We start from the raw sequence: 24,131 nt of genomic DNA, 5'->3' as shown, positions 1-24,131 counted from the left end.
ATTAATAATTTAAAGAGTGACAAGTCAACAATAGTCAACAATAAAGCAATTAAACTAATGAAAGAATCTCAGGAACAAATTGTCATATATGGATACATGACAGAAATGAAAGTCAGTAGGGTAGTAGGTGGGTAAATAATGTTGCAATAACTTGTTACCCGCATAATGTTTTTAAAATTATCTTTATCTCACACCATACATAAAATTGTGTTTTAGATAAATTATAGACCTGAAAGTGAAATAGAACTATACAACATTTAAAAGAAAATATAGGAGAATATCATTATAAACTCAAGGTAGGGAATAATTTCCTACATAGGACGCAAAAAGAACCAAAATGGGAAGGAAGAAAAATTATTTTAAATTAAAATTTCAATCTTCTACATAATAAATGATCATAAACAAGGCTAAGAAAGAAACTACAGACTTAGAAAATCTATTTGTGAGGGCAATTAATTTCCAAGGATTAGTATCTACGACTGATCCAAATTTTCTTTTGTGAATTTTAGATACATAAAAGTTTGTATTAAAAATGAAAAGATTTAAAATAATCATAAACCAATTTTGTGTAACCGTAAATAACATACTTGCTGAAAAATAGTTATTTTGCAAAACAAAAACAGTAACTTTGACAAGTATGGTCTTGTTTTACATTTTTGCAAATCTCTAATATCTGGCTTAAAGGAAGACAGGTGGATTCTCTACTTCTGCATTCAATCTGTTGCAGTCTTATTTTGGTTTATGTATATGAAGAAAACCCAGCTCTACTCACATGAATGTGTACTTGAAAAAGTACACACACACACACACACACACACACACACACACACACCTGGGAGAATTTCAAAGTCTCCCAGGTTCTCTACAGGATACTTTGAGAACTGCTATCCTAGAATAAATATTTCCCACAATTCAATAAGAAAAGGCACAGATTTCAGTAGGATAAAAAAATGGCCACAAGATATAAAGAAGCAATTCTCATAAAAGGAAGTCTAAATGCCCCCAAAACATTTGTTACTCTTTAATAGCTTTAGTAATTAGAGAACTACAATTTAAAATGACAATATAGGGGCACCTGGCTGGCTCAGTCAGTTGAGCATCCGACTTTATCTCAGGTGATGATCTCGCAGTTCACTAGTTTGAGCCTCCTGTCTGGCTCTGTGCTGACAGCTCATAGCCTGGACCCTGCTTCGGATTCTGTGTCTTCCTCTCTCTCTCTGCCCTCCCCTGCTCACACTCTGTCTGTCTCTCACACACACACACAAAAGTAAGTAAACATTAAAAATTTTTGAATGACAATACAGCTTCCACACCCACCAGACAAACCAGAAGTTTTAAATCTGGCAGTTATCAATGTTATTAAAGGCTTAAGCAATGATAACCCTTATTCACTGCTGGTGGGTGTGTGGATTGTTGTTTTGGGGAGGGAAAAAAAAGTTATATTTAGGAAGGTTGCAGCCATCCATATGGTGATACACAGCAATTTCTCTTCTCGATGTTTACTTTAAAGAAGCACAAGGAGACTTGCAGAAGGTGGACCACTGAGGCATTGTACTAATAGCAAAAATTGAAAACAACCTAAAAAGCCATCCAGAGAAGAAATAGCTAAAAACAAACAAACAAACAAACAACTGTGGCATTTAGTACAGTGGAATTTTATATAGCAGTTAAATAAGACCAGAGCTACATTATAAAAAAATCACATAGAAATATTTCTTCTACAATACTGAATGTTTCAGATTGACACATACAGTATACTTTTAGAATTTTTAATAATCCAGTTGACCTTTGAACATGGTTTGAATCCTGCAGGTCTACTTACATGTGGATTTTTTTAAATAGAAATGCAATAACTATACTTTCTCTTCCTTATGGTTTTCTTTATTTTAAGCACATAGTACATAACACATATAATACAAGGTATGTGTTAACTGACTGTCTATCAGTAAGGCTTCCGGTCAGCAGTAGGCTGTTTATAGTTAAATTCTGGGGAGTCAAAGTTCTACACAGACTTTAGACTGCATAGGGGTACATGCCCCTAACCTCCATGTTGTTTGAGGACCAGATGTGCTGTATTTTATGGATATATACATACCTCATATAATGTATTATATAAAAAATAAAAAACATGGCAAAGGAATGCATGTTTCTACTTTAAAATAGTGGCTTTTGCTGGATAGATATGGAGGAATATCACAACGGGAAGAGGACCTAATAATAGGACATCACGTTCATCTTATTTTTCACTCCCCAACAGACAAAAGAAAACTAAAGCAAACATGTCTAAATGGTAGTATTTGTTAAAACTGCATAAGTAATTGAACATTTTTTGTTATTATTTGCCCCTGTAAATTTGATATTTTATAATACTTTGAACGTGAAATTATATTAAAAATCCAAGTTCACATCAGATATGACAGTGGACATAAAACATTAGTTGGGATTTAGGAATGTATCGGGAATTTTATAACATTTCTATGGTAATTTTAGGACAGTAACATTCGAATCATTTTTGAGATGGATTCACCACTTTTCAGTTGTTTATAAATATTTTCCTAATATACTTGCCCCACAATTGTCCTTCTAGACAGCAGAATGCTTCTGTTCATGTTTATTGTGTCCCTGCAGATGGACAGTGTTATGAATACAAATGGATGGCCAGTGCTTGGAAAGGTTCTTCCCGAACAGTCTGGTGTCAAAGGTCAGATGGTATAAACGTAACAGGTAAACCTCCAAATTTCTTTGGTTTTTGAAAGTCTTCCTGTAACACACATGCAGTTGGTTAAACAATTAAGGAAACAAAGTACTCAAGATATCCACAACATGTTTCGAATACAGTAACTAGGCTATATATAACTGGCGACCAATGACTATTTTTTAATGTTTCAATTAAATTCTCCCTCATCTAGCCATTTTAGACATTGCTGCATGAGTTTGGTTAAAATAGTCTAATTCCAATAAATTATCACAATTCTCAGATTATCTTTCCTAACAATTTTTATATGTGAATAACTTACCACATGCTAAATATATAGATATATATTTTGTTTCTGGATCTTAGAGACCATATACATGCAGACCAAAAGTATTACAAAGGGAGTATGGTTTTACAAATCTAAATACCTTGATACTTAGATAATTCAGAAATCTATGTTTTAGTTTTCTATTCATTAATAGGTAAAATCTGTTGGCAAATCTCAAGCCCAGACTATCTGGACAGCTAACCCACTCTGTCTCCACTCAAAAATTCTATACTCAAAGAAGAAATCCAAATGAAAAATCTTTCTGAAATGTCCCTTGACCCAAATATACCCCCAAAGAGCTTCTCTAATCTGCAATTACTTCAAGTCTCCTTATCGAAACTCAGTAAATGCAAGGGATCTTAATGTCCCTATGAAGTAGCCAGAAACTTGGCTCCAGGTATGTACTGAACCACCTTGCAAATTTCCTAGGAAAAAAAAAAAAAAACAAACAAGGTTGGAGCCAGAACCTCAACCTTAAACATATGACCCAAAGATCTAAGATCTCTCCTTCAACAATTTATTTGTGTAAGTCTAATCTATAGAGATCTTCATAGTGCAGCAGTAGCATGAGTTTGACAGTTAACTGCTTAGGGGAACCTACTGACTTACTGCCATCGTTTTGACCCTCTGGCAGGGAGAGAAAGTAATGTGCATTTTGGTGTCTGTGAGTAATGTCCATTTATAAATTTAGCTGTAATATATACATCAAGATAACAGGAACAGGAATCAATATGCTTTTTGGAAAGCATCAATTTTTATATTAAATTTTAAATTACTTGCATTTATTTAAACGTAATTACTTATTTCCTCCCTATGAAAGCTGGAACAGGATATCAAATTATGTTTTTGTGAAGGTAAGATTTTATACACGACAAATCTGTATCAAGAAACCATTGATAATAGCAACCCCCAGTGGACACATATATAACAAAGAAGAGACCCCTGCCGGGAAACTCTTTGCTCTCTCTCAGTATTAGGCAGAAAAGGTTCCACCCACACCACTGTTAAGAGGCATATAGGGAGAAAGAGTCCTGGGAAGGGAAGCATAGATTTTCTAAATTTGAAGGCATTTATAGAGGTGGTACATTCGACTCAAGTGTTGAAAATGAAGGTCTGCATTCTTTAAACTATTCAGAGGGGCTGTTGCAGCTTCCCCAGAGGGTCCTATTACTTCTCAGGGCTTTTTTCCAAATATGGATGCAAATAATATTTGTTTGCCTTTTCTTCTACATATTAAAAGCTCTTTTCTCACTAAAATTGGGGATAGTCCCCAATGTCAAGGTAAGTCAAATTTTAAAAGACTTACTGTAGAAATCATATGTTCACCTTCTTTTTAATTCGTTAAACTATTCCATGTATTTCTTTCTAATACTCTTTGATACCAAAAAGCCAACATGTAAATGATTTGTGATAAACTCTGTATACATTCTTCTTCCATCTTTTAGGAGTGGTAAGATTTCTTTATGAGAAATAGACAAGCATGTGAAGTATATTACCTACCTTGACCCCCTGCTTCTGTTTTATGAAGTTGTCCTTATTAGAAATCAAGATGTTATTTTCCTTTTTCTTCATGTGTTTAATGATAATAACTCAAACATGGACATTTAACTGCAATTGCCTTGCAATGACTAACTGCTTTCCCATCACAATTTTTTTTTTGATGAATAGTGTATTTACATTATTGAGAGATAAGGCAAAGAATTAACAATAGTTATCTTTGATTAAATCCCAGGGGATGATCAGTTCCATAAATAAAGGAAAAAACTTTGCTTTCCTAAAATTCTGTTCAAGTGAGCAAGTATGGTTTGAAACTCTAAGTTCCTTCCATATCAGCAATATGGTTTCTCTAGGACATCTGTTCCCATCTTAAAACCTCACTTTTAACAATTTATGCAGGCACACTCTACTTGAAAAGAAGAAAGAGAAGGAAGAAAAAACAGAGCTGCCATGTCAAGTTTAAACAATAACATAAATATACCTCCTAGTAGCTACAAGTGTTTTCTTTCCTCTACCCCCACAACTCCTGAATTAGCAGGAATTGTAAATTTTCTCAAAGAAATACGCATTATTAAAGAAGAACATGTATGTGAGAGTCACGTAAATTAAAGAGACATCTCAAAGAATGTGACAACTATTTCTTTGAATAGCCAAGAAAAAAGTTAACTTTGAAGGAAAATTAAATCTGTTTTGTAATGTTAAACTGGGCCAACAGGGGGGACTAGGATAGAAATAGCCCTTGTGCAATTAGTGTTTTCAAAGTAGCAACTAAAAAACAAGCGCTTACTGAGCACCTGCTGAGTTCCAGGCTCTGTGCCATCTGCTCTGAAGAAGAACAAGAGTCTCTGGGGCGCCTGGGTGGCTCAGTCAGTTAAGCATCCAACTTCAGCTCAAGTCATGATCTCACAGTTCTTGAATTTGAGCCCCACGTTGGGTTCTGTGCTGACAGCTCAGAGCCTGGAACCTGCTTCAGAATCTGTAACTCCCTCTCTCTTTGTGCTTCCCCTGCTCACGCTCTCTCTCAAAAAATAAGTAAATGTTAGGGCGCCTGGGTGGCTCAGTCGGTTGAGCACCGGCTTCAGCTCAGGTCACGATCTCACAGTCCGCGAGTTTGAGCCCCGCGTCGGGCTCTGTGCTGACAGCTCAGAGCCTGGAGCCTGTTTTGGAATCTGTGTCTCCCTCTTTCTCTGACCCTCCCCCATTCATGCTCTGTCTCTGTCTCAAAAAAAAAATAAACGTTAAAAAAATAATTTTTTAAAAAAATAAGTAAATGTTAAGAAAAATAAAAAAGAGCCTCAAGTTCCTGTATAAAGTGGTCAAGGTTAACCAACTATCTCACAATCAGTTGCTCTCGGAAAAATCTATGGATTCCCAAAGTGGTTCAGGATTCAAAGACCCGTCTATACAATAGTGTATTTCTATCATTGCAAGAGATGCTGCTTGTCAATGTATGATTTTCTGTTCTGCAGGGGGCTGCTTGGTGGTGCGCCAGCCTGATGCTGACAGGTCTTGTAACCCACCGTGTAGTCAACCCCACTCTTACTGTAGTGAGGTATGTGTGAATTCATTAGGATAAATAAACTAGCTTCATTATTTCTCACCCCACTGACTCTTGTACAGTCCATCCCCCCCCCCAAAACGCATGTCTTGAGGCCTGCAACTTAATTTCTGGACCTCTCCGTTTATCAATGTAAATAATTCTGAACGTACTTGTTTCTGTTAGAATAATTTGTGTACAGTAAAAAATGTATGTCCTTTTTTATGTAGTTAAGACAGAAACTACATGTGGTAAACTTCCAAAACAATACTTCTTGAAAGCCTTCTCTTCAAGTCCTGTCATGCTTTCAAAGATCACCTTATATGTGTAGAAATCCTCTTGTTCTCCTGCAGATGAGGACATGCAGTTGTGAAGAAGGATACACTGAAGTCATGTCTTCTAATGGTACACTTGAGCAATGCACACTTATCCCCGTGGTGGTGATACCCACTGTGGAGGACAAAAGAGGAGATGTGAAAACGAGTCGCGCAGTACATCCAACCCCATCCTCCAATAACCCAACAGGACGGGGAAGGACCTGGTTTCTACAGCCATTTGGGCCAGGTGAAGTGACTAGACAGTGTTGATGTAGAATCTCTTACTTATACATTTAACCATGTCAAAGGATTAAAAGAATGAGCAAGCATTTTCATATGAGCTATTAATTATTTCATCTGTACTCATTTATTCTGATACTGCCATATATTATGTTTTTACTATTATAAAAAAAGCACTCATGCTCAAAGTTCAGACAAATGACTTTCTTCTATGGAAAAAAAATTTAGGATATTAGTTACTTTGATCTCAGACCTACATTTACAAGTATAATTACGATCATATTGAATAAAGAAATCTAACAGTGAAAATATTAATAAGGAAAAAAGTGTATTGTCATTCAGAACTGGAACAAATAAAACTGTAAAGACATTCAAGAATTTTTCATTTGACCACAGACGGGTAATAATTTGAACCTAAAATAGGAACATCAGTAATGCAGTGCTGTGCCAAGGGGCACTTGGTGGCCAGCCCAATTTCTATCAGCTCTTCCGTTTGATAAACTGAAGTAATCAGAACCTGTACTAGCATCAGATACAGAAGGGCAGGGATGGAGCCTTCCTGTCTAGATGGGATGATCTAAATTTGGAGACTGACCAGACCCCTGTCATATTAAACAGACATTCTTAATGTGTCTAGTAATGGAAGCCAATACAGGCAAAAGCTTGAAGGTCTAATAAAATGCTATCCCTACTCTGCATACTTTCTCTCCCCAGTTGAAATCAACTATATGCTTATTCCTGGAACTAACGCTGGTGCTTAAAATTGTGCTATGAAGGCTATATGGTAGGTAAGATCATGATGGTGTTTCTTACACCAAGAGGAATCGCTAGTTAGTGACCAAAGGAAATCTCCAGGCAAAGCCAGGTGCAGTCTACCTTATACTTGTTAGAAACATGAGAAAAGAAAGAATCCTCATAGCTAGCACATCTCTCTTTGGAATGTATTAAGTCAAAACACTTTCCCTTACTGGAGAATCATTATTAGGATTTTAAGTATTTGCAGTTTTGGAGTGAGGTAGCTCAAATACTGTGATTTAACCACATTATCCCTGCCTTGGTAAGGTTCTTAGCTGAAATACAATATATTTTGCAAAGCTGACTTGTCTTTGCAAACACGGGAAACTCTTCTCTCAGTATTCAAGATCGTGGACCAGCAAATGGCTGTTAGCAATTGTGACCTTGAATAAGAATCCATGCAGATCTCCTCAAATCAAAACTGGTTTTTAAAAAGAGTGTTTTAAGTTTAATATATAGCTTCCCTAAAGTAAGTATTTTAGTATATTAAAAAGGTTTATGTTCTTAAAAAGTACATTTAGGCATTGTTCTTGGTTTTTGAGGAACTCAAATATTATTTGTTGAAGAACTCTCAGGGCAGATTTTAAACCAGTGTCTAATTTTTTAAGTCTTTAGAATTGAAAAGAAGGCTATTTAGAATATTAACAGATTGTTTCCAACTAATGGACCCCCTGGGTTGATCCAGCTTCAGGCAGAAAAAACATTTGTTTTTGATGCCTTCCAAATATTAAATAAACCAGAGTGTCTCTGAAGTCCATTTGCCCAATCTATAATTTTTGCACCAATAGCACCTTTAATTTTATGTATGCAACAGAAAATATATGTTGATGTGAGTTTCAGATTAAGTTAGGTAAGGTTATTAATACTATCTTCTAGTTGAAGTTTATTCTCAACACAAAACTAAGAAGTTCAAAGAAAATAAGACCAGAAAACCAAATTAGGGAAGTTCCTTTCTTGCCTAATTCCATATAATAGAAAAGTTAGAAAAAAATTATTCAGAGTTAAAAAGTTATATGTTATAATCAAACTTGACTATTTTCGCAAATGATGTTGTCAAATGAACCTTAAAATACAGTGTAAGTGTAAATTAGATAAAAGATTAATTCTAAAAAAAATGTTGAATAGATTCACTTTCAATTCATCTAGGAAAAAAAAGGCTAAAGTGACAAAATTTATGTTCAAATACCTGTCTGCATTAACCCTAAGCTATTGGACTTTCTTGAAATTGCATTATTTTTCTTCTTGTAATTGCCATTCTTAGAGTGAAAATCAAAACAAAATGTTTATTTAGCGTTACACGTATATTTGATTTGAACTAAAATTTAGTTAAGCAGCAGTAAAAATTTAGGCATATAAACTTGAAATCTGAACACAAATTTAATTGAAAACATTATTTCTTTGCCTTTCAAGTCTCATTGATAATTTACCTTTAATGAAGCAGCATCTAACTCATAGTAGCAGCGTTGCATTCATCATTAACTGTGCCTAAGCAATAATTCATTTTGTTTTGAAACAATGTGGTCATATGTGGCTGGTCATTGGTCATAGTTAAAGACTGTCTCATATATATATATATATATATATATATATATATATATATATATAAAATCACACACCAAACTAATGTAAATTAATGACTAATATCCATTCTTCTTAGATGGGAGACTAAAGACCTGGGTTTACGGTGTAGCAGCTGGGGCATTTGTGTTACTCATCTTTATTGTCTCCATGATTTATCTAGCTTGGTGAGTAACTATTTCACAATCTAAGGGGGCACAACAATCTATTTCAGCAAAAATACTGTCGGTTGACCATAACACAGGAACAGCAAACTATATCAAATAAGTATTCCACATTGAGTGTTCGTCGGCAATTCTAAATAAAAGTGGCTTCTGTCATAGTTGGTCTAAAACCTACCAAATCTGAGCCGTTTGAAATCTGAAAATGAGCCAGAGCTGCGCCAGGTCATCTTAAGTGTGTTCTCCTTGGTTCTGCAAGAGAATACTGCTTCATATGCTTACGGTGAACTCCAGACTGATCCTCAGTTACCACTAGAGGAAGAGATTATGGTCATACCTAATCCGATTCAACTACCTTTTTAAACATATATTATAAATTATGTATTATTTATGAAGATTTCTGCTCAAATATAAATGACTATACTATAGTATTTCCATTGTTAAAACCAGAGGAATTCCATTTGATAATTCACTTTTATAAGATAGTAAAATACGGGAGGAGTTCTTTTTCAATTTTATTCAGACCATACCTAAGAAATTCAAAGATACCAGAGTATCCAATTCTAAGATTGAATTTAGGTCATACAGGCAATTAGCAACTTTATCAATACATTTCAAAGTTTGTCATTTGAAACAGTAAAATTTACAAATGATTCTCTCTCCTATTGTTGTTGTGTTGTTTACAGCAAAAAGCCAAAGAAACCCCAAAGAAGGCAAAACAACCGACTGAAACCTTTAACCTTAGCCTATGATGGAGACGCAGACATGTAAAATATAACTTACCCTGGCAACAACCAGTTTCAGATTTCTGACTTTGCAGTAGACATCCAGAAGCCACAAAGCTCTTCATACTGTGTGAATTAAAATGCAATGTAACTTTTTAAAAGAGCATCAAAGAAAGGAGTGAAAATCACAGTGCCATTGGAGATATTAAGACAGTACCACTTACAAAAAAACAAAAAAACAAAAACAAAAAAAAAAACAGCCCTGAGAATTCTAGGAGTTTTAGTTGAATACATGCTGCATTCTAAGTTTTCTGTGATCTTTTCTGAAATCTACCAACTGACAATTCACATTCATCTCTAAAATATGGTTGTGGAATTGTTCAGTTAGGATGCCTGATCCAAGCCTCTGTCGGCAGTGTTAACCCGTAACAACATTTTAGCATGAAGAGTTTATACCAAGATCTCTATAATACTATAGTGAAGCATAACAACATGTATACGTAATTGAATGATACACATTACTACGTCAGACTATGTACTTGTTAATAAGCAATTTTAATGGTGAATAAAAGATAAGCGAATAAAAGGAGCAGAAAACCCATTGAGTAAATTCAGCATCTTGGTCGTTGATGATAGCTTTCATTAACCTGCATTTCAGAGGCAAAGACTTTCTTCTAAGAATTAGTTCGTGTCTTTCTCCAAAATACGAATGCTGGACATGTACTAGGATCTTAGAGAAAAAAAAAAAGTCCTCAAGTTCAGTATTTTATAGTGGTTATTGTCTGGAAAACTTATTTGCTTGTGTTAATATATTTCTACTTTCCCTAATTTTCAAACTGGTTGCCTGCATCTCTTTTGCTATATGGAAGGCACATTTTTGCACTATATTAGTGCAGCATGATAGGCACTTAACCAGTATTGCCATAGAAACTGCCTCTTTTCATATGGGATGAAGACATATGTGCTCAGAGTGTCATGGAGACATTTGCAAGTTCTTGTATTCTAAAGAGTACAAAGTTCAGTTTGGAAGGCAACAGGATGGAATTCGCTATTACATCTGCTGTATACACTCTTCCTCATTGCTGCAGCCATTGCGAAATCAACCACATGGCAGGGATTTAAATGTTCAAATCCCGAACTCATTAACCTTTCAAAAGATGGATCTCTCTAGTTGGTTTTTAATTGTACTTTGAAGGCTGTTTATGACTAGATTTTTATATTTGTTATCTTTGTTAAAAAAAGAAAAGAAAAGAAAAAAAGGAGCTGGTTGTCTTTTTAATTTTGAGCAGATGGAGAAAATAAGGTCTTGATAATTTTTGTAACTAAAAGGAATCAAAATTGTGTGTTGACTCTTCTTTTTCCTGATTCACATTCTTCGTTTCATGTCAAATGTATCCATGGTTGTGTCTTTCTTACTACTGAAATTTGAAGGAGTCTTTGTATGATTTCAAAAGCTAAAATTTTCAAGAGAGAATAAGTGTTTTGCCCAGGGTTTTGTTAAATATCTAGACCAAGGGTCGCAAACTTTTTCTGTCAAGGCCCAGATAGTAGAAATTTTCAGCCAGGTCTTTGTCACAGCTTCTCAATTCTGTCATCAGAAGAATGCAGGTGTAGACAATACACAGTACATAGAAGAATAAACACGGCAGTTTCCCAGTAAACCTCCCATTATAAAGACAGTCATCAGGTCACATTCATTTGCAGGTTGTGGTTTGCTGACCACTGGTCTAGAAGTTTTTTCAGTGCTTACCTCTTAATTGTGTCATCTTTTGTTTTCATTCGTTTACCTTAGAATATGAGAACTGTTTAATTTCAAAAGTGAAAAGGAGTCATTCAACTTTTTCACTGTTTTGCAAGTAGTTGTATTTATTTTTCACAGATGTAGCCCTGGGAAGGGCACAGTGAAGTACTATCTGATTTGGTAGACTTCTTGTGTGTGAAAAGAAAATTCAAAAGGTGCCATTAAAAAGCAATTCCATTTTTCAGGCAACATTTACTGCAACAACATTTGGTAGGGGGGAGGACATTAGGTTTTCAGGTCTTTTAAAAATAGTATAATAAGCTATTTTATCTTAAACATAGCTGTGTTGCTATAAAAGTGGTTTAGACTAGGTGTTTTACATTCATAGTAGTTTGAGCTCCCCCTGCTGTTCATTGCATTATTTGCAAAGATTACAAAAAACATCAGATTATCAAATGTTGTTGTCTCAAAAATTAACAAATTTCTACCTATTTCACTAAGAATTAAATGTAGAAAGCACTAATTCCTTATTAAACATTCACTGTATTAGGCAAAGCAAATCATTTAAAAGCAAATAGGTGGTCACAAAGATGAAAATTTTACTTTAAATCAAAGATTTAAACAAAAAAAACTCAAAAACAAATTCCATTGCATCTGTCTTACTGAAGAGAAGGAATAAAAATCATATGATTGTTCTAAAACTGTGATCGTCAGTGTATGCACTCAGGGGTCTTCCAGATAATCCTCAAGTTGATCTCTTTGAATAAAATGAACTCCATTTGTACAAAATGGTTGAGAAATAATCTGCAGTTACTTGAAGAATTTAGCTAACAGCCTTATTAAACGCGTGCAGCACCTACTAACTTTGAAGTTACTGAATAGAATAAAATAGCATTGCACAAAAACTATACTTCTGATACTGTAAAAGGTCACTAATTCAGAAGGCAGATCAGTATCGTGTAACCCATATATTAAGAATTAATGAACTGATCAAAATTAATCAATTTTATGAAAATACATTATTTTATTCATAAACTAGTTACATTTTACAACACTATATATATGAAGGAGACTGGGTTCAATGTGACCTAACACTAGGGAACGTATTGGAAGTTCACTGTTAGGATAAATGCTGGGTGGCCTCTTGTTACAAAGATGGAAGGCAGGACATGTAGCCAGCTGGCTATTTTGGACAAATGAAGGTTACTATATTCATGTTTACAACATGAAAATAGCCTTAGTTTTGTTCCTGGCATGAGGCAATAATGAGTGAAGTACGTTACTGGAATGTCATAAATATTTTATTCCTCCTGTTCAATTCTAGCAGTTCAGGAGGGGGATATACTAGTAACTGGTCCGTTGACACTTTTGCCTTACCAAAACGACCTGTGAGCCCACAAAAGATTTAGAACTACTGCTCTATAAACATGAAGGTCTGTTTGGTTTAAAAAAAAAAAAAAGAAAAAAAGAATGACACAGTATTATACTATTTTGTTGGATTGTTTCAATAGAAACCACACAAAATGGGCACAACTGATCTCTCTTTAGAGGGTGATTTGCTTCTTTATCACTATCTAATCTAGGATATGGACCATAATTCTTATTTGAAAGCCTTTTGAAGACACTATAGTGTAGCTTCAAGCTAATTTAGAAAGGAGTGCATAAAAGCATGTTCTTAATTATAACAAAGCACAAATCACTTATGACAAAACAAATACTTCTTGAATTATCACATGTAAGATACTCTGCTAGACACTGTAAAACAATTAGTCATGACTTTTGTATGGAAGACATTCAAAAAAAAGGAATTATGTTTAATGAGTGAAGAAGTTACTTAAATCACCCTTTACTCGATTTGTCTCTAGTGTGAGATTTTTACCTTGTGTAATGTCCATGTCTCAGGCCATGCTGTTAGGCTTTTCCTGTAACCCTCCTTTGCCCTCAGGTGGCAATGCTCATTGTGGCTTAATCAGAACACTGTTAAGTTCCTGGACATTCCAAGATAAAGCCACATATGCAGAACTTCTTACAGGAAGTAACATCTCTCAGTAACCTCCTCTAAATCTCTGTACCCATTGCTCCTTTATGATCATTTTCTCTGGTGTCTCTCTGCTCTCTTAACAACAATGTTGTCTACTTTTCTCAGAACCTCCATCTACCAATACATGCTCAAAGTGTTAAGTAAGGGGGGTAAAGATGAAGCTATTTCTTACCTATTACAGTCCAAGTGTCACTTAGAGTGTGAACATCTTGATTCAAACAAAATGTAAGATGTAGAAGACATACCCCCCTCAAAAAAAAAAAAAAGACTTTCTGTAAAAATGTCAATTTCTATCCTCTATTAAGTATGACCCAGTTATCTCTTCCTCCTTCTCACCTCTGTGCTCATGTCCCACCCTGTTAAGAGAGGAAGGCAGGCCTGTACCTTACAGAAAGGAGAGCCCCTTCTTGGGCTTAGTGGGAGTTTGAATAGATTTCTAAGAATCATGCTTCCAAAATCATCTGAGATGTATGTGTAAAAGTGTTGCCAAATTCAAACGTGTTTCTTGTTCTATTTCCCACCAAGTCCAAAGGTGTTGAAAGGGAGAGCCGTACGGGAAAGAATTTGTGAAGAATCTTGTCAGCAAGTGAGCTTTCTTAGGTCTAGTTTACATGTGAGAATACAACATCTGCCTGTCCCACCTGGTCCCATCTTCAGGTAGCCATGACTACAGAAGAGGATTTCAGCCCCTTAAACTGGAGTGTGGGCCTAGCAAGCATGACTGTTCATAAAAAGGATGTTTTGCAGTGTGATGATGGTAATTCTCTGTCTAGCAGGGACACTGAAAATGGTTATGTCTACTTTATTGAGTAAAACATGCTAAGTGGATAGAGTTAACGTTGTAGTTTTATGTTTTCATGCTTCTACCCAGCCAGATCTGAAAACGAGCAGTATACAAAAACTTTTAGTTTGTGGCAGTCATGTTTTCAGCAGTCAAAATCTCTAGTCTATTTAGAATGTAAAACTGTCAGTCTTGTGTTTCGTAGACTTTTTTTCCTTAAAAGCAATAGTTTCTAGAGCATCTACTTTGAAACTTCAATGAAATTTTCACAACTATTTTTCAGCAATCTATGTGTGTTTGTTTTTAAAAAGTAAACATTAAGATCCCCTCTCTGGTACTTTTTCCTGCCTATTTGTAGCACAGAGATTTGAAGAGATCAGTATCTGTCATTGTAAAATATAACTTTATTAAATTTGCAATATGTCTTTATATAAATTATAATCCCCTAAGTGTTTTTTGTTAATTTAATTACCTGAATATTTATTTTGTTTAAATAAGGAGGCAGCTGTCTAAGAAGTTTTTGTTAATATTACTTTGTAAATTGTGTAATGTAATTTATTTTAAATTATGTACATTTCTTTTTTAATGCACAAGATGTCTATGTACAATTACAGATTTGAAAATAATGTCACTAGCTTTATTCAGTTAATACAGATGGCATGTGAAGATGTAATATGCTTTTTTACATTTTCATATGGGTTATTTGTAAATACGTTGCTGACAAACATAAACATGGAAATCATTTTCATTCTACTCAAGTGTACTTTTTAATTTGCATCATTTGCTGCTCATAGGTGGGTTAAAAATATATATATATTTCAGTGAATATCCAAACACTTTTACTGCTCTATTGCCTGTTCCTGAATCTTTTTTTTTTTTTTAATAACTCTAGTGGAGAAAGTTCAAGAGACGCAAACCTTAACTTTAAAAGTCTGCTGAGGCCACCACATTCATCATTGTGGACAAATGACCTGTTGGTGTCCAGTCAATTAAAAGAGCACCAGCAGAGGATAATAAGACACTCTCGAACAGAGTGCAACACTAACTGCCCCCTCAGTTGGAAGGCAAATCCCTCCCTGTGCCTTTCTCCTTATGTCTACTAATAAAAGACCAAACCTATCAAACAAGGTAGGAGGTCACACATTAACGAATTATGATTCCCCCAGTTTCCAAATTAAGATGCGCACATTCACAAAATCAGAAAGGGATGTGTAAATTCCTGCCAGTGCAGCTAGGAGTTAAAACATTTTCTGAAATAGCTGTTTGCCGCAATATAATTAAGAAGGGAACCCTTAAACTTCATATATGATACCCCTCAAAATATGCAGCTAGCCTCAAGTACTTGATGGAAAACTCATTTTCAGTCTCCTTATATTCCATATTGTTCATGACAATTGAATCTAGATGAAAACCTGTTTCAATCACCCAGATAATTCTTTTTTATGTATCTAGATATGCAGTGTCAAATTACTAACTTCAGGTTTTATGTTGCAACTCCATTTTATGTCCTGCAAACACAAACATGAACATGACTGGTCTATATTCCATATTTGCTTCTTCTAAGTACCTAGTGATTTCTGTCATTAAACTCCGAACATACTCCAAAGAAAAGCCAACACACACTTCAAAGTACAGTTCACATCAGTGTCCATTACTCTCCTAAGATACTAAGTACATACAAAATGTTTAAATGCAGTCATGCTTTCTATTATTGCAGGGTTTTTTTTTTTCCAGATGATCTTCCCTTCCCCTTTCCACCTTACTCCATAGCATCTCCCTACTAAGGCAGCCTGATTTAACAATCTGATGTGGGTCCTGCCATGTTTTTCTTCTTGATCATATAATCTTCTAAGTATGATGCGAACAGGGGAAGGAAGCAAGAGCAAAAGGGCTGAATTTAGTAGATACAATAGAAATCGGTTTCCTTTTTTTATGTATTACTGTTTTCAAACAAGTAAAATGGCCTTTGCCCCCTCCCAAATTTCATCAACACCTAAGGCAAATCTCACCATTTTTTGGTCACAATTTGAGTTATGACAAGACCCAAACCCATAGAAAATATTAAAGACTCCACAAAAAATTATTAGAAATAATAAATCAAGTCAGTAAAGTTGCAGTATAATACACAAAAATCAGTTGTGTCTATATACAAAATAGAAGAGAAAGAAAACAATTCCATTTACAATTTCACCACCAAAAATAAAATACCTAAAAATAAACCAAGGAAGCAAAAAAACCTACATTCTGAAAACCAAAAAAACATTCACTGAAGATGACACAAATAGGAAGATATTCAATGCTCATGGCCTGGAAGAACGAATATAGATAAAATGTCCATACTACCCAAAGAAATCTCCAGATTGAATACAATCTCTATGAAAATACCAACAGCATTTTTCACAGAATAATTTGTATGGAAACATAAAAGACCTCAAATAGCCCAAGAAATCTTGAGAAAGAACAAAGTTAGAGGGGGTCACAATCCCAGATTTCAAGATACACTATAAAGTTGTGGTAATCAAAATAACATGGTACTGACACAAAAACACACCCATAAGTCAATGAAACAGAGCCTCCCCCCCCCCCCAAAAAAAAACCCCACACTTACAGGATCAATTGATCTAGGACAAAGGAGGCAAGAAGATACAATGGGGGAAAGACAGTCTCTTCAGTACATGGTATTAAGGAAACTGGAAAGCTACATGCAGAAGAATGAAACTGGACCACTTCCTTACATCATCCACAAAAATAAACTCAAAATGGATTAAAGACCTAAATGTGAGACCTGTAATCATGAGACTCCTAAAACAGGTAGTAATTTCCTTGACATTGACCTTAATAATATTTTTCTAGATAGGTCTCCTGAGGCAAGGTAAACAAAAGCAAAAATGAACTTTTGAGACTATACCAAAACAAAAAGCTTTGGCACACAGAAGGAAATTCTCAAGAAAACAAGACAGCCTATTGAATGGGTGAAGATATTTGCAAATGTTATATTCACTAAGGGGTTAATGTTGAAAATATATAAATAACTTACACAACTCAACACCAAATAATAATAGTATGATTAAAATGCACAAAAGACATGAAAAGACACTTTTCCAAAGAAGACATCCAGGTGGGTAACACACATGAAAAGATGCTCAACACAACTAATCATCAGGAAAATGCAAATTGAAACCACAATGAGATTATCACCTTAACACTGGTCAAAATGGCTAGACTCAAAAAATAACAAGTGTTGGTGAGGAGGGGAGAAAAAGGAACCTTCATGCACTGTTGGTGGGAATATAAATGGGTGCAGTCAGGATGATAAACACTAGAGAGTCCTCAAAAATTAAAAATAGAAATATGACGAGTGCCTGGTGGTTCAGTTGGTTAAGTGCCCAACTGTTGACTCTTGATTTCGGCTGAGGTCATGATCTCACAGTTTGTGAGATTGAGCCCTACATCAGGGTCTGCACTGACAGCCCAGAGCCTGCTTCGGATTCTCTGCCTCTCTCTCTGCCCCTCCCCCACTCTCACACACATACATTCTCTCACTCTCTCTCTCAAAATGAATAAACATTTTTTAAAAATAGAAATACCATACAACCTGGTAATTCCACTACTAGATATTTACCCAGAGAAAAAGTACTAATTCAGGATATATGCACTCTATTTTATTGTAGCATTATTTACAGTAGCCAAGATATGGAAACAACCCCTGTCCATCTATAGATGAATGGATAAAGAAAATATGGTGTGTGTGTATATATGTATATATACACACACACATTTATATACATTATATATATATATACACATACACATTTATATACATTATACACACACACACACACACACACACACACACACACACACAATGGATTAGTACTCAGTCATAGAAAAGGAGATCTTGCCATTTACAACAATAGGGATGGACCCAGAGAGTATAAAGCTAAGTAAAATAAGACAAATATAGTATGATTTCATTTCTATGTGAAATCTTAAAAAAAAAAAAAAAAAAGATTAGTAACAGACCAACCAATAAATACAAAGAACCAATTGGTGGTTGCCAGAGATAGGAGAGAGAAGGAGGATGGGCAAAATGGGTGAAGGGAAGTAGGAGGTATATGCTTCTAGTTATGGAATGAATAAGTCTGAATAAGTCAGCAGGATAAAAGGTACAGCATAGGAAATCTAGTCAATGACATTCTAACAGTGTTCTATGGGGAGAGATGGTATCTACACTTGTGGTGAACACAGCACATGTATAGACCTGTCAAATCACTATGTTGTACACCTGAAACTAATGTAAACTTGTGTGTCAACTATACGTCATTAAAAAAAAAAAGTCCCCATCAAGCTATAATCAAACATCAATCTCTCTCATTTCCATTTCCTTGACAACTAGCAAATTTGAGCAACCTTTCGTCTTTTAATATTGGATTCAGTTATCTAGTACATATGATTTTTAAATGACAATTCTGTTGATGCCATGTGGTTAATTTAATGCCTTCAATAGTTTTAACCTTTCAGTAAAGAGAGATTTCTGGATTTTATTGCTCCAAAATTTATTACTATTATTTTTGAATAATAGTAATTGAGTAATAATTGAGTAATTGAGTAATTGAGTAATAATAGTAATAGAAGAGAGATGCTTTTACAATGGCCTCTGCCACCTCACTCTTTGCTCTTTGCTCTCTCCTGGGCATGCTCACCCCCATCTCATGCTATCGAGAACAGTGTCACATGGGAGTGAAGCTGGGTCCCAATGTTCTGTTAAAACCATCCTTTTCTCAAAGCTGTGCCCTTTCTTTTACTTCCACCGGGGACATTCCTTACTTTCATGTAGGCCTGGCCACTCTCTCACTTTACACAGGTGTGTGCTCAAACGCCACCTTCCTTGACTATCCTTGTCATTTCTATCCTCCTGCCCTTTTTTAGTTTTGTTTTTTTTGTGTGTGTTTTTTTTATTTTATGGCACTTGATACTACATATCTTTTTAGTCGTGTGTTGGGGGGGGGTGTAGTTTTTTACACTTTCTCACACACAGGAGGCCAGGTCATCATTGGTTTTTCTCTTTGCCTGGAATGAAGCCCAGCACATAGTAAGAATAATGAATTCTTGTTGGATTAATAAATTAACAAAGTAATTAGTGAACTGCAAGGTTTATGGGCAAAGAGTGGTTAAGATCACATAGCAGATCAAGTACAAGGAGGCCAGCAGAGTTAAGAAACAATTCATCTAAAGGTGAAAGTTGTTAGTATTCCATCATGAATACATTTCATTTTAATTTAACTTTCCAGAAGTATGTTAACCTACACTCTTCAGAAGGCACACTGTTGACATAGACAGAACCCTAAAAGAAGTGGAAGAAATAAAAACAGTAGTGACAAAGCCTAACATCACAGGGGAGTGACCACTGAGAATATGCCAGTTATAAGAGGGAGCTGAGAAAATGGCAAGTGAGGTAGGGAAGCTGATTAAGAACAGAACAATTGCAAATTTCTATAAGCCCTTGTTCCAGGAGAAAAAAAGAACCTGACTATAACTATATTATTTTATGGTATCAATAACAACCAAGTGAAATGCTATTTGCTTTAAAGCAGAAATAGAACAGTATAAAGTTACAATTCAGAGTGCTTCCTAAATCCCCATAACTCACTTTGGAACAATAGAGGTGGACTGTCAACAACCAAGCAAATACATTAATAAATCATTTAAAATTCATTCCCTATAGAAAATAATGTTTTGATTTCCTGGAAAAGTAACATGAATTTCAAAATCGGAGTCAGCCAGTAAGCCTAGAAAGTAACATGGAGGAGAAAGTGAACAGCTTATGGAAAAAGGCATAGGCTCATAGCCCAGTCTTTCATAAACAGTGATCGGAGTGAAGACTCTGTCAAACCACGTCCCCAGGGACCCTCCAGCTGCTAGTCTGACAGCTGATATATAACTATACCCTTCCAAAATTTATCTTCATAAAAGGTTCACTCACTTACATTTGTCTGCTGGGGGATTTTTTTTTTATGTTTATCACTTCTTATTATTACTTTTGCCAAAGGGCTACTAGCCTTTTCTTCTCATGGCACTACCTTACCACCTATGGGAAAAGTTATTTATAAAAAAAAAAATCAAGAAAAAGTATCCTGGACATAAAAGGAGTCATTAAGTACAGAATTTTGATCTGGAATTGTATAAAAGACACTTGAAAGATTTTTAATTTTTTTAATGTTTATTTATTTTTTGAGAGAGAGAGAGAGTTAGTGAGTGAGAGAGGGAGACACAGAATCCAAAGCAGGCTCCAGGCTTCGAGCTGTTAGCACAGGGCTCAAACCCAGCAACCATGAGATTATGACTGAGCCAAAGTCAGAGGATTAACTGAGTCACCCAGGCACCCCACAAGAGTTAATTTTTGTGTGCATGCCTATTCTAATATCTATATGTAACAATCTAGAGGAAAATCAAATTAAAAGGTGTCCTATAATGGAGTAAAAAAAAAAAACGATAAAGTGAGGCCATGCCTGGTAGTAATCATGAGATAACACACTTTGTATTATGCATTAAGGATTATGGCAATGTTTGACCAGTGATTAAAAAAAAAAAAAACCTAGAGAGGACTTTGAGGGGCACCTGGGTAGCTCAGGCAGTTGAGCATCTGACTCTTGACTTTGACTCAGGTCATGGGATCCTGGGATCAAGCCCCTTGTCTGGCTCCAGCTGAGTGTGAAGCTTGCTTAGGATTCTCTCTCTCTCTCTCCACCTCTGCCCTTCTCTCTAAAATTTAAGAATAAATAAACAGTTATTTGATACAATTCCCTTCAGAATTAGCACCATAGTGGCTTTCAAAAATCAGCAATTGCTGGCCAGAAACATTTAAATGTAATTATGGATCCATAATCAAAGCAGATGTGGCAATAAATTGGTACATTATCTCACTTTAGACTACAATGCCATGCATCAATACAGTCCTTTGGGTATGTAAGTATTAAGAATAGTTCCTACCACTGATAATAATCAGTTCTTGCATATTTCATAGCATCTGTTTTACTATAGGATCTGTTTTACTAAGGAAGGATCAAAAGCCTTGGTTAAAGGTTCCATTTTACTTTCTGGTAGGACAAATGAGCAGGGCTGGAACAGAGAAGGAAAATAAATGACTTTTGAACTTAGCAAAAAGATTCCCATCAACATTCATAGTCAAAGATATGCCACTTAAAACAATGACCCAAAGGTGGAGAAAATAAAGTTTGGCAATACATAATCTTATCAAATAGGAGGCAAAAAAAAAAAGATTTTTTTTAATCTTAGGAAAATATTAATTGATTCTAGTCACTGAAGGGCAATGGGGACACTATCTTTTTAATTAAAAATAAACATATCCTTTGACCCAGTATCTCAACTTCTGAGAAATAATCGTCAAGTCTACAGACAGAGATGATAGAGGGAGACAGAAAATGTATGGTGCATGTGCAATAAGACATAAAGCATGTGTGCAAGGATATAAGGATATTTAGCACATTTGTAGTTAAAAACATGGAAGCAACGACAAAGAATATAAATAATGAAAGTTTAAGTAATGGTGCATATGTAACACAAGACACTATGCAAGATTGTGTCTTTATGATTTTTTTTAAATGTTTGTTCATTTAATTTTGAGAGAAAGAGAGAGAAAGGGCATGAGCAAGGGAGAGGCAGACAGACAGAAGGAGAAAGAGAATCCCAAGCAGGATCCACACTGTCAGCTCAGAGCACTATGCAGGGCTTGAAATCATGAACTGTGACATCATGACCTAAGCCGAAATCAAGAGTTGGACACTTAACCAACTGAGCCACCCAGGCACCCTTGTATGATTTTCTCATTGCTGTCTTTAATTTTTCACAACTCAGTAATGGCAAAAATTAGTGAGAAATCACAGTACACACACATTCACAAAATATTTCTTAATTACGGTTTAAAAATGGTCTTCAAGCCATTTAATTTTTTTGATATTTACTTTATTTTTTTAATATGAAATTTCTTGTCAAATTAGTTTCCATACAACACCCAGTGCTCATCCCAACAGGTGCCCTCCTCAATGCCCATCACCCACTCTCCCCTCCCTCCCACCCCCCATCAACCCTCAGTTTATTCTGTTTTTAAGAGTCTCTTATGGTTTGGCTCCCTCCCTCTCTAGCTTTTTTTTTTTTTCCCTTCCCCTCCCCCATGGTCTTCTGTTGAGTTTCTCAGGATCCACATAAGAGTGAAAACATATGGTATCTGTCTTTCTCTGTATGACTTATTTCACTTAGCTTAACACTCTCCAGTTCCATCCACGTTGCTACAAAGGGCCATATTTCATTCTTTCTCATTGCCAAGTAGTATTCCATTGTGTATATAAACCACAATTTCTTTATCCATTCATCAGTTGATGGACATTTAGGCTCTTTCTGTAATTTGGCTATTGTTGAGAGTGCTGCTATAAACATTGGGGTACAAGTGCCCCTATGCATCAGTGCTCCTGTATCCCTTGGGTAAATTCCTAGCAGTGCTATTGCTGGGCCCTAGGGTAAATCTATTTTTAATTTTGTGAGGAACCTCCACACTGTTTTCCAGAGGGGCTGCACCACTTTGCATTCCCACCAACAGTGCAAGAGGGTTCCCGTTTCTCCACCTCCTCTCCAGCATCTATAGTCTCCTGATTTGTTCATTTTAGCCACTCTAACTGGCGTGAGGTGATATATCAGTGTGGTTTTGATCAAGCCATTTATTTTAAATGTTACAAATGACTGAAAATTGAGAGTCAAGATCTTTGAGTACAGTATGAACCTCATTTCCTCTTAATCATGCATTTGTAAAGCCAAGTTAAAAATCAGTTACAGACCAACCAAAAAACAGACTCTTCACTAAAGAGAACAGATAGTTACCAGAGGGGAGGGAAGGAGAGTGGAGGTGATGGGTGAAACAGGCGAATGGGACAAAGAGTACATTTGTCATGAGCACTGAGTAATGTGAAGAATTGTTGAACCACTGTATTGTACACTCGAAACTAATATAACATATGGTAAGTATACTGAACTTTTTAAACGAATAATAAATATTTTAAAAAGCAATTGTGAACAAGAGCGCTTCAGTATAAATAAAAGAAAAAATAATTCTAAATAGTGGTCATTCGGAATCCATCTTTTTTCCTGCCTAAAACCCGCTATCCTCCAAAATTAAAAAAAAAAAAAAAATTTAAAAAATAAAGACAAAAAACTTTGAAACCCTTTGGCTCATTGTTGCTAATGTAAGACTGAACTTTGGAAATGTCAAAGAAATAACAAATAAGAATTATCCTGTTTTAGCTATTGCTAAACAAGTTAAGTTTAAGGACTGAAAAGAAAGGTTTCTGCAGCTGGAAAAAGCAGCCCCGTTTCTGTCTGTAGTGGTCGATGCTTACCAGATAATGAGCAAAATGTGTGCGGCTCATCTGGCCTTCGGAAACCATCAAACACCAACTAGGAAGCACAGAGAACTGATCATTGTCTTTCTGATTAGATATTCAGCCTCAATTGTTGAAGCTAATAAAGTAGATAGTGAGGGGGGAAAATGTGTTTCAGAGGCCTCTGGGTAAAAATATTGGAACAAATGTTTATCTAATTGGATTATCACTATACATCTTCTGAAACACTGTATTAGAAGGCTGTGAAGAACAAAAACAAAAAACACATGAGAAGCTTTTATCTTC

General features: G+C 35.5%; 1 protein-coding gene across 6 annotated transcripts in view; it reads left to right on the top strand.

The window, feature by feature from the left end:
• The window catches only part of THSD7A (thrombospondin type 1 domain containing 7A), a 463,937-nt gene extending 442,850 nt beyond the window's left edge, over window positions 1–21,087 (top strand). For 2 of the 6 annotated variants that reach the window (XM_047849261.1, XM_047849262.1), the window contains 5 exons: window positions 2,629–2,724; window positions 5,990–6,072; window positions 6,411–6,621; window positions 9,067–9,154; window positions 9,835–15,189. In XM_047849261.1, the coding sequence (XP_047705217.1) occupies window positions 2,629–2,724; window positions 5,990–6,072; window positions 6,411–6,621; window positions 9,067–9,154; window positions 9,835–9,919 (563 nt within the window). In that variant the 3' untranslated portion in view covers window positions 9,920–15,189. Of the gene's footprint in view, window positions 1–2,628; window positions 2,725–4,919; window positions 5,411–5,989; window positions 6,073–6,410; window positions 6,622–9,066; window positions 9,155–9,834; window positions 15,190–20,041; window positions 20,048–21,076 lie in introns of those variants that run through there. The other 4 variants (XR_007150223.1, XR_007150222.1, XM_047849263.1 and 1 more) reach the window with 4 other exon arrangements.
• Window positions 21,088–24,131: the final 3,044 nt, after the last annotated feature.

Source organism: Prionailurus viverrinus, chromosome A2, assembly GCF_022837055.1.
Source record: "Prionailurus viverrinus isolate Anna chromosome A2, UM_Priviv_1.0, whole genome shotgun sequence".
Lineage (NCBI taxonomy): Eukaryota > Metazoa > Chordata > Mammalia > Carnivora > Felidae > Prionailurus > Prionailurus viverrinus.
The sequence above is the reverse complement of the archived record's forward strand: the minus strand, read 5'-3'. Positions and strand labels throughout refer to the sequence as shown.